This window comes from Rattus norvegicus, chromosome 12 (genome assembly GCF_021556685.1).
Source record: "Rattus norvegicus strain SHRSP/BbbUtx chromosome 12, alternate assembly SHRSP_T2T, whole genome shotgun sequence".
Classification (NCBI taxonomy): domain Eukaryota; kingdom Metazoa; phylum Chordata; class Mammalia; order Rodentia; family Muridae; genus Rattus; species Rattus norvegicus.
The window spans coordinates 39,292,764-39,304,355 of record NC_141545.1 but is presented as its reverse complement, the minus strand read 5'-3'; the positions used below and the strand labels follow the sequence as shown (position 1 = coordinate 39,304,355).

General features: G+C 54.7%; 1 protein-coding gene across 9 annotated transcripts; it reads right to left on the bottom strand.

Moving 5' to 3' along the window:
* Window positions 1-1,580: 1,580 nt before the first annotated feature.
* Window positions 1,581-10,704, bottom strand: Cdk2ap1 (cyclin-dependent kinase 2 associated protein 1). 9 transcript variants are annotated; one of them, XM_087578951.1, is made up of 4 exons: window positions 10,589-10,704; window positions 5,865-5,959; window positions 4,367-4,493; window positions 1,581-2,303 (listed from the first exon to the last, which is right to left on the bottom strand). In XM_087578951.1, exons 2-4 carry the CDS (start codon window positions 5,931-5,933, stop codon window positions 2,236-2,238), a joined length of 264 nt encoding a protein of 87 aa, XP_087435077.1. In that variant the 5' UTR covers window positions 5,934-5,959; window positions 10,589-10,704; the 3' UTR covers window positions 1,581-2,235.
* Window positions 10,705-11,592: the final 888 nt, after the last annotated feature.

Below are 11,592 nucleotides of genomic sequence, written 5' to 3'. Positions count from 1 at the left end.
CCCCCCCCCCCCCCGAGCTGAGGACCGAACCCAGGGCCTTGCACTTCCTAGGCAAGCACTCTACCACTGAGCTAAATCCCCAACCCCTCTTCCATGGTTCTTTATCACAGCAACAGCAATGCAAGTAGAACTTGTCACGTGTGGCAAAAGGTCGGCCTTCCCTGTTCCGGGCAAGCCGATTTCTGAGATGAGGCCCCAGAGCCTGACTGATGTTTCCATCATTACTCACTGGACCGGAGTCTTTTTGGTTTTGGAGATAAGATGTCACATAGCCCAGCTAACCCAGAGATCTTCCTGTCTCTGCCTCCCCAATTTCAAGGATCACTGACTACCACCTCACAAAGCTACAGATGGTGTTTTGTTTGTTTAAGCCAGTTAACAGCTTTGTCTACCACAGGTAGCATATGCCTTTAATCCCAGCTGTTGGGAGGCAAAGGCAGACCTTATCTCTGTGAGTTCAAGGCCTGCCTAGTCTACATAGCAAGTTCTAGGATACCCAGAACTTTATAGTGAGACCCTGTCTCTCGAGGTGGGGCCTGGGACGTTTCAAGTAGGGCTTCCTTTGTTGGGACGCTTAGGTCCTTCCTCCATCGGCCTCTCTTGAGCTGGCAGAAGAAACCCACAGGATGGCAAGTTTGGAACTGTAGCCAAGAGCAGCTTCAGTTTGTCCCCTTTGGTACACTGGTTTTCTGCCATGGACATGCAGAGACCAAGGCCTCCTCGGCCAGCCTTTGAACTCTGTGACTGACTGGGTGCTTCTTGCCTAACACCGACTGCACAACTGATACCTATCTTCATCAGCACAGAGCAGGACCTAGTGCAGGGTCAGTTCTCACACATAACTGTGGAGAGCAAACACAGTACTTCCAGCACAACTTGCTTTCCTCAGCACCAGGGCATATCACATTAAGAAAAGTACTCATGGGCTGAGGGATGGCTCAGTGGTTAAGAGCACTGACTGCTCTCCCAGAGGTCCTGAGTTCAAATCCCAGCAACCACTTGGTGGCTCACAACCATCTGTAATGGGGTTGGGTGTGTCTGAAGACAGCTACAGTGTGCTTATATACATTAAGTAAATAAATAAATCTTTAAAAAAAAAAGTACTCATTTTTTAAATGCAATGCCTCACTATGTAGTCCTGGTGTGGCACCAAGGATGTGATCCTCCTGCCTCTGCCTCCCAAGTTTCAGTAGTAAGCCATACTACCCAGCGAACGGAGATCCTTGGAGTACCACCTACCTGTGATGGCAGCAGTTCACCAAACCAGTCATGCAGCTGCTGTGGCAAACACCACACTTAAACCCACAATGTGGGTCGTGTCATCCTTGAGATTTAAGCACACCTCAAAACCAGCTGTGCTAGTGTATCACCACTTAAGGTGCCTCTGGGTCAGAGGAAATCCCTTAGCAGACATGTCCAGGCCCTCCCTCAGGAGCTCCAGTGGTGACCACGGCACTTGGGAAACCAAGAGATTTTGAGTTCAAAGCCAGTGTCACTATAATTAGCAAGACTCTGTCTGTCCTCCCCTTAAGAAAAGCAAGCACAAAGGCCCCAAGGATCCCACACAGCTTAACACAAAGTGTTAATGAAAATAAGCTTTATTACATCAAGTAATAAATACAAAGATGCAACGTTTCAGTCGTTTTCTTCCAGATGTTGTGATCGGCTCACAGTAAACACGGAACTGAGATCTAGTCTCAGGACGGACATTTGCAGGGTGCTTGGTAGGTTGGGTGGATTGCTCTTTCTTCTGTATTTATAACCTGTGCATTTTAAAGATTGACTTCAAAGCACTCAGTCATGCAAACGCTTAAGCAGAGAAGCTCCGTGAAGCAGGGTCTACACTGTACACAGGCAGGCCAGCTACTAAGCAAACGTGCTGTGGTCTGCACTCAACTCCTCAGAGGCAGGTGAGCTCATGGAAAGGAAGTCAACTGGGGTGATGCAAATGGAAAATGTATCCAAAGGGAGGTTAAAGGGGACACTGGTATTTGGGGACAAACAATAGCTTGCTGTGAAGTGGCTTGACAAACATCTTTCAAATGCTTGAAAAGAAAAAAGAGCTGGGTCATTCCTAACTACTTAAAATGCACATCGTCAGTTACTGCAAAATGTCTTCCCAATCTTTTGAGTGTGGGTTCAGAGCTTAATGACTGTGGTAGAAAAATTACTGCCATTTTGAACAAAGCCTCTCATCTCCATGGGGTAGAGATGGGCCTGCAGACTGGCCAGGGGCTAGGACCTGGCGTTCCGTTCCGTTTCAGCCAAGCACTCCCGAACCAGGCTTCGGGCATGAATGATGCCTGCAAGAGAAGCAGAGACTGGTATCAGCCCATTCGCAGAGCAGGAAGAAGGGCTGCCCCAGCCATGAAGTCCCAGTTCTGGAGGGGAATGGAGGGTCTACAACCAAACCCTAGGAAGGCGGGGCTGGTCAGGAGGCTGTGATGGAGAAAGAGCATCTGAACCTAACAAGTTCAAGTCAGCAACATAGTTACCCCCGCTTTAAAAGATACAGTGCAATGCCCAGGCACAGGGCTCACACTGCATCCACATACTCAAGGCAGAACCAGGAGCTCTGAGTTTGAGGACAGCCTCAAACTTTTTCACACTAGTGTGACGTGATTGTATGGGCTCAGCAGTTGGCTGGAGTGACATGAACGCTTCCTCATTCTTTTTTTTTTTTTTTTGGTTCTTTTTTTCGGAGCTGGGGACCGAACCCAGGGCCTTGCGCTTCCTAGGTAAGCGCTCTACCACTGAGCTAAATCCCCAGCCCCACGCTTCCTCATTCTTGAAGGGTCAGCAGCTCCCCCAGAATGTATCCTGCATGGCTATTTGGTACATCCATTATAATTAATCCACTAGCTTTTGGGGTGGCTGGAAATTTGCCTAAGATGTCAGGTTAGCACCTTCCCAAGAATTTCTACCTGTGGAACCAATCCTGCGGTTCCCAGAACTCTCTGACTCTCTGACTTCTTTTTGCTGTGGAAGCAGCGGTGGCGATGCCACCAGGGATACCATCTCTTTCTGCCAGTTGCCATCTCCAGTCCTGTCCCCATTTGCACCCCAGCCTAGCTTCAGTCACTTTCTTCACAGAGGACCCACAAAAAGATTAGCTCTCAGCGGGGTTGGGGATTTAGCTCAGTGGTAGAGCGCTTGCCTAGGAAGCGCAAGGCCCTGGGTTCGGTCCCCAGCTCCGAAAAAAAGAACTAAAAAAAAAAAAAAAAAAAAAAAAAAAAAAGATTAGCTCTCAGCTACAGCCTGTCCGTTCAGCTCGCTTGGCCATGGCTGGGAATCTGACTTCTGCCACTGATCAGGGGCCCAGGATCCAGGACATCGCCATTCTCCACCAAGTTCATTCCGTGATGTCTTTATCAACCAAGTCCCTCCTGGTCATGAGTGAGCCTAGAGCCCTACAGGGCTCCTGTGACAACTTCTGAAACAACTCCTCGCCCCTCAGCAGCTTTGTCAGGAGGCAGCACGCTGCTCAGCGCCCTCCACACCTCACACCCTGGATCCCTTGCTTTCTGTGACATCATCCTCCCTTTTCAGTCTCTCAAACATCTCAAGGGGGTGGGGGCAGTTTCATTTAATGAACAGAGTTTCAACTTTGTAAGATAAAAGTTCTGGATATAAATAGTGGTTATATAATCATATGAATGACCTTCAGTTCTTAACATGTTTATTGTATGTCACATATATTTTACCACAATTAGAAAAAAAATATATATATATATAAAAAAAAAAATCTCAAGACGCTCCCCTACCCAGATCAGAAGACAGGCTGCACTAAAGACAGGACAGGGGTTGGGGATTTAGCTCAGTGGTAGAGCGCTTGCCTAGCAAGCACAAGGCCCTGGGTTCGGTCCCCAGCTCCGAAAAAAAAGAAAAAAACAGGACAGCAGTGGGCAGTACAGACACCAAGGAACCCTGAACCCAAGACCACCCAATAGCCTCTGCAGTCATGGCTGCTATACAGTGATCCCACAGGAGCACAGACAAGGGGACAGCTTAGGGATACCAAGAATTCTATTAAGCCAGTAGAGCTTCTCTAGTGAGGCACAGGAGTGGGAGGGCTCACTCCCATGCCCTTCTCAGAAACCCCATGAACCCATCCCCCACCATAACCACCTACTGAATCTATAGTTGCCCTAGCAACTGCAATAGCACACATTTCTGAAGTATCAATCCATGATCAAGTGACCTTCCCCTGACCACCTAGTGCTTAAACCCCTCTACTGCCTGGGCTCAAGGCATCCTCCTGCCTCAGCCTCCCAAACACCCAAGACTACATGTGTCTTTCCAGGATGCTTGGCTTCAGAAAGTCCTCAACAGTGATAGGCAGCACTCAGCCACTAGCCTCGCTTACCTCGTTTTAGCCTCTCCATGGCACTCTTGCTCCCTGCATACGTGGGTCTGATCTCTTTCCCCAACTCTTCAATGATGGCCAGCAGCTCTGCATATTTACTCTGAGGCACCTGGCTATTTCCAGTTCCCTAGGATCAGAAGACAAGAGTAAGGACAGACTGACCCACCATGGTGCCACCCATGGGTAGAAGAATGGTGACCTAGACTTAGGCTCCCAGGGCTGTCCCAACTGAAGCATGTCCTTCCCATAGGTACAACTACAGAGTACAGTAAAAGGTCCCCATGCCAGACTCTATCAAGAAAAACCACTTTACCATCCACACAGGAATAAAGATCTGACTGTCAAAGTGACAGGTCACAGGAAGCACCTAGATCCATGAGACAAAGAGGGAGTGCTTCCTGGGGGTAAGTGTCCACAATGAATGTAGATGAAGTCACCCCTGCAGGGCCTCAGCAGTCACTAAGGATCCTCCCCAGCCTTTATCTCCAGGCTATGGCCCAAGCAAGCACCCAGATCATGGAGGGCCCTGGGTCCAGCCTCTCCTCCTCCTGCCGCAGCTGGACCATGGTGGCCAGCTCCCTGTCCAGGGCCTTGGCCTGCTCCTCTCGCCTCTGTTGCCTCCACTCCCAAGCCTCGCCACCAGGCCTACAGGCCAGGCCTTGGAGCTCAGCCTCCTGGCACATCCGCCTCCTGGCCTCTCGCTTCTCCCAGCGCCGGCGCCGCATGGCCAGGGCATTGCGCTGCCGCTCCAAGCTACGCCTCAGCCCATCCTCCCGCCGCCTTCGCTTCTTCAGCCTATCCCGCTCCCGGGCCCGGGCCTCCTTCTCCTCCTGGGATAGGATAGGCTGTCGGGGCATGGCTGGAGGTTGTGCACAGCCTCTTTAGCCAGGGAGAGACCTCCATGGCAACCCCAGAACACTGGCTGGGGTTTGGCTCATAGAATCTTCCTGTTGGCAACCAGGGTTGCAAGAAACCTTTCCAGGTATAGCATGCCCCCTGCAGATCCCGCCCAAAGGTACAGGTGCCTCCTGACCATGACCTGGGGGAGGGGGGGGTGTCAAGAAAATGGACTAATAAGAGATCTGGGTCCCTAAGAGGGTCATAGTCTCATAAAGGAGAGAACCAGAAACAAAGCAAGCAACTGACTTGGGACCACACTCATAACCACCAGCCACAAACACACTGTCCCCAATTTCTCTGTTTGGAGCTTAATTGCCCAAGAAACAAGCAGAGCAACCACAGAGACACAGACCTGATGACGCAAGCAGCTTGGTGGTCGCTGGCCCTCTCCTATATCCCCACACCCTCATGAACCCCTGAAGCAGTCCCAGCTGCCCTGCCTTGTAACCCCTCAAGGGAAGAATAGGAGGCAAGCCTCAGCCACGGCTAGGGAAACACAGGAGAACCTTTGTCCCTCAATCCCCCCAGCAGCAGTGGTCTTTATACCCTTCGTGTTCCAGCTGCCCATGTGACCCTCCCGTCACCCGTAATAGCATACCTGGGTGTAGCCTAGCGATGGAGGCCCATAGTCACTCAGCAGCTGGCGATACTGGGAAGAGGTCGCCATGCTAGTAGACGGTGAATGGACACTCCCTGCAGCAAGGAAGAGGGAGAAGTTAGAGGTCACTAAGGGTACAACAGATCATTCTCTCTCTCTCTCTCTCTCTCTCTCTCTCTCTCTCTCTCTCACACACACACACACACACACACACACACACACACACACACACACACGCCCCTACCCAGGCCTACCTGTGAACTTTTGTTTTACAGCACAGAGACCTCAGCTCAAGCTCTAAGGAACATGGCCCAGACACTAATCTAGATGAATGTAAACAGGGCAGAGAGAGCAGCCATTCCACACACCTTGTACTTCAGAGACAGGCCACCCCAGCCCACCCACAGAACTCCGAGAGAGACCACTACCAGAACTGGAACTGAGAGCTGTGTCCAGTCTAACTTTTGCTGACCCTATCCCAGCTCCTACTCACTGAGAACCAAAGCTGCATCTGTGACGGGCAATGACCAAGGCTGGTCTAACCTGGGCTAGAATTTCTTACACAGAGCCACCTCTGTGCTGCTATGCACCCACCTCTGCTGGAAAAACTCATCAAGGAAAACCCACAAAGGCACAAAGGCACAGAACCCTATGTGACAGGGGCGCTGCACAGGAAGCGAGGCTCTGGAGGATAGCCTCTGTGCCTTGGACAAGCCCTCAACCCCTCTGGGCTCCTCACCCCCTCCAAGACAGACAGAACTCCTGACTGTCTATCCAACACACACACACACACACACACACACACACACACACACACACACACCCTAGTGCGCAGCAGCTCTACACTCCAAAAAGAGGGGCTTAAGACCCCAGGGATGGACCGTAGCACTTGAGGACACCATCCAGGTGCTGCAGTCAGAACAAAGCCAGAGCCCAGAGCCCAGCACAGAATGTCATCTCCTAGATATGCAACAAGGCCCCTGGCTGCAGCATGCAGACCCATAATGGCAACCAAGTGGCCATTAGGCGGGTAGAGGATGTCCTTCGAATTACAAACAGCAGTAACCATGGAGAATTTACCTAGTCTTCGGCAGCTGCCTGACCACCGCCCCCAGAGCCACACTGTCTCTCACGCACACAGCGGCTCTGTGGACTTGGCCCCAGGGATGGACAGCTGGTACCAGGCTGGCCAAGTCACCAGCTGCTCACTTGGTGTGGGCGAGGGGAGGGGCAGGAGGAAGTAAGTTCAGGAGCTGGGCTTGCTGGAGCTGGGAGGAGCTGTGAATCCCAGGGCCTGGCTACGGGGTGAGCCATGCTGCACAGAAGTGGCTAAGCACCAGGCTGGCAACTCTGCCCGAGAGTGGACGGAAACAGCACTGGAAGGTATAGTGGACCCAGGTCTAGCACCGTGTATGAATGTGGCTCCTGAGCAGAGCATACTAAGGACCTGCCACCCAACTGGAGCAGCCCTAGCTTCTCCCGAACTGTGCAAACCCCATTTGCCACCCCAGCAGAGACGGCTCCTTACAGGCCTGCAGGTGCATTCGAATCCTTCCCATTACAGGCTGTCAAGCCCTTTCCAGGCTCAAAGAGGCTCGGGGCTAAATGAGAAGGGGTGGTGTGCCATGACAGAGCCTGTGAAGCTTTCAGATGATCCCAGCACCATGTAGAAAGTGCACTGGCCACTTCCCCCAGCTTTACACTCATTCTCACCTCCCTGTCACATCTTTTCTCCTGGACTTGGGAGTCTGTCCCAGCAGTGCCACTCCTGGCGGTGGGACCTGTCAAGGCTCTTCCGGGGCTCAGTTTCTCCACTTGTTTGAGGCCATGCTCCCCAGTAGAAGGATTAATGACGTTGGGAATGCCCTTAAGGGGCTGAGGGTAAAGAAGGAATGAGAAGTACCCCCATACTGGCAGAGGACCTCAAGCCTGGTATCACCCTGGAGGAGTGGAGATGAACCTGACTTTGTGTCAAAGCCAGCACCCTATTCATTAATAGGAAGGTGTCTGCCCCCCTGGGGAGTCGGGGTGGAAGGGTGCTCCTCCGCCACTCATGCCCTCTCCTTCTGTAAGACACCAGCACCTGGGCTGAAAGAGGCCAGGGAGGCGGTTCCACGTCAGCTCAGCCGGTGTGGAGCATCTCAGACAATGAGCGCAGTGTGCAGAGAGCTGAGAGGGCTTGGCAGAGGCCAGGAAGCTCCTGGGGCCAGGCTCAGCTCCCCGCCCCCACGCCAGACAAAGAGCGGCCTGGGCCTGGGGAGCTGGCGGCCTTCCCGCCACTTGGGGCGCCCTGGGGGGGGGGCTCTCGGGCGGGGAAGGCGGGGGCTTTGTCTAACTCCGCCACTGCCACTGCCGGCCAGGCCGCAGCTTGGCAACTCAGTGAGCAGGAGGCAGGCCTGGAGGGCGTGAGAGATGATGACAGGGAAGGCGGAGGAGCCACTGTGAGAGTCCATCTTGGATGCAGATGGCAGGGGAGAGAAGGGCTTTCTGCAAAGTAATACCGGCAAGCGGGCGGACCCCCACCAAAATGCCGGACACCTGGAGACCCCGGCACGCATTCTGGCATTCCCCACAGGAGAAAGAACTATAGTTGAATACAGATGCTAGCAAGCCCAGAACTGGGCTTCAGAGTCCCAGGGGCGGCCTGCCACTGTGACCCACACCCCAAAATGTCCCAGTGTGAGACCCACGGGAAACTAGTCTCCCTCAGGCTGGCAACGCAACCTACTGCCCTTCCATCCTAAACACTGACCAAGAAGACTGGGAGGCAAAAATCCTGACGACAAATCCTGTCACCCAAATGGGGGTGAAACCATTTGAAATGATACAGTGGCTGCAGGCTCTTGGGGGATCTCTGTGCCCACGTGCTATCGTTTCAACTCTCCCAAGCTGACACCCTAAATCTCAACCTTTTCCAAACCCCAAAGAGCAGAGAAGTTTAAACACACGTCCAGAGCTTTTCCAGGTCCCTTTGAGGGTTTCTGGAGTTCTGGGATCAACATTGGACACAAGACCTCCAACTTGGAAGTGCCAACATAGGTGGGATTTTTAACACACAGGGACCATAACCAACTTCGACTCCAACTCCCCTCCCCCGAAGACCTTATCCAACCTGGTCCCCACTACTTCGCATCTGTTTGGGGTGGTGGGGGTGTTCACAGCCAAATGTCTGGGAGGAGGGGGTACTGGAATTGGACACAAAGCCGGTCTCCTCTGAGAGTCAGTTTCACAACCCTATACCGGGTTCCCTCGGGGTGCGGGGCTAGCCCCTAGCCACAGCCCAAAGCTGCCTAGAACTTTGCGAGAGTTTCCCGGAGGCGCCCAGGCCCGGAGGGGAAGGGAGACTAGGTCCCCTTGGCTCGCGCGGCGAGGCCCTCCGGACACGTACCCACGTGGGAGATCTGAGATGGGGACCCCTGGGACCGGCGAGCCGCAGCACGCCGCCCGCAGGGCCCACGAGGCCCCGGCACTACAACTTCTTCCAAGGGGCCTCCCGAGGGCCGGGTGAAGAAAACCGGGAGTCGCTCTCGTATCCAGGCCCCCGCCCCTGTCCACCCGCCCGCCGCCGCCAGGGACTCGGGTCGGTCTCCCTCTCGGCTCCCGGCGGCCCGGCCCCCTCGCGCCGCCCCGCACGCGGCCCGGCTCCGGCCTGTCCCGCTCCGCCGACCCTCGGAACCCCGCGCCTCGCTCCCTGCGCCGCCCGCCTCCCGCCGGCAGGGGCCCTCGCCGAGCCGCCCAAAAAGCCTAAGAGAAGGGAAGGGGGAAAAAAGGGGGGGGTGCTGGGGAAAAAGCCTTCCTCGCCCGGCCGCCCGCGCCCTCGCTTCCCCGCCATCCGCGGCCGCTCCGCCGCTCACACCCGGGTCCGGTCCGCTGCCCCGCCGAGCTCCAGGCGCACCGCGAACTTTGGCAGCGCGGCTGAGGCAGCGGAATCATGGCGGCGGCGCGGCTGAGGCGGCGGCGGCGGCGTCCGCGCTGCCCCGGCCCGGGACACCTCCCCCTCGCCACCGCCACCGCCATCCTCGGCTAGCTCGCCGCCCGAGGCACCGCGCGACTCCCGGAGCCCCGGGCCGCGGCCAGGAGCGCGAGCCCCCAACTTGGCGGCACTTGCGGCGCGGCGCGCGCGGCCCGCGCTCACTCACCGGCGTTGAGGGCGGCGGCGGGCATGTGCGCGGTCAAGTTCGGCTTGTACGACATCCCCGCGGGCGGCGGGCGCGCCGGGCAGAGCCGGGCCAGGCCGCGAGCGCAGCGGCGGCGGCGAGGCCGAGGCCGAGGCCCGGGCCGGGCGGCCCCACGTCCCCGCACCCGTCCGAGCGCCTGCCGGGAGCCCGCGCACTTTTTGTTGTCGCCGGCTCGGGCCGCGCCGGCAAATATGGCCGTCCCTCACCCTGCCGCCGCCGCAGTATATCACCCATACATCGGGCGCGCGGCGCAGGGGCGGCCGCAAACTTTGAGCCCAGCCGGTGCTGGGCCCGGCCCGGACCGGGAGGGGGCGGCGGGCGTCGAGGGGCGGCTCCTCCCGCGGCCGCGCCCCGCGCTGCGCCGCCGCCCGCAACTTGCCAAAGTTTGGGGGGCTGCGGTCCCCGCGACACCCCCGCCGCGCCCCGGCCTCCCGCGCGCCGCTCATTGGCCCGCGCCTTCCTCTTTCTTAAACAACCAGGGAGGATGGAAGAAGTACTTTTTTTTCCCTATGTCTCTTGACTGTGGGGGCAGGGATGGAAAATTACCTGGAGAAAATGGTGGCGATTGGGGTGGTTTGGTTTGGTTTGGTTTGGTTTGGTTTTTTTTAATTCACGGAAATCATTCCAGATGCCCACGTCTGGCTCTATCCCAGAATTAGAATAACCCATTCTTGACATTTATTTCGGGGAGAGAAAAAAAAAAAAAATGTCATGTCTCTCCCTGGATTAAGTGGTTTTTTTTTTTTTTAACCCTTTGGGAACCCAAGACTCCTTTGAGACTGACAAAAGCTAGATGGAGAGACACCTCCTCCAGAAAATTCTCTCTTGCCTCCATGACGTTTATCACACGAACTCTTCGGCATATTTCAAGGGAGCACCTACTGTGTGCCAGACACGGTTTTACAGGCTAAGGAAGCAAGAATGAACTTGGCAAAGTTTCGACTCCCCGGAGTTTGCACTCCATATTTTTGGACCCCCCCTTCTTCCCCCACCCCACCCCGCCCCATACACGCCCCCGCCCATGTCTAAACTGACTGAAACGTCATCACCAAACGTATTTGGGATCTGATGAATAACCTTCCGAAGGTACTATATTTTGGAGTTCTGCCTGAATAGTAATGCTCATCAAATTACATAAAACGCCCACCCTTTTCTGTTGTTTTTAATCGCCATGATTTGCAGGGTTTTTTTTTTTTTAATTAGTCATATTTAGACATCATCTGTGGATCTGGTGACAACGGCGTCAGCCTCTCCACTAGAGAAAAAAGGGGGGCCACCACCGGGGTCTTATCCCCCCCCTCTTTGGACTAAAGGTGCAGAGGAGGGGACCTCCTTTTCTACCACCCCCCACCCCCGCTCCACCAGCACCCCTGCCATCAGCCTTAGGCTTCCTCTGGCAAACGCTTCTTGGTGACATTTTTATCTCATAAAGAAACGAATGCTACCCATTCTACAATGACTGATAAAATATAAGGCAAGCCACATATATAATTTTAAATGTTTCACTGGTCAATTTTTTAAATATAGATTTTTAAGATTTTATTTTTTAT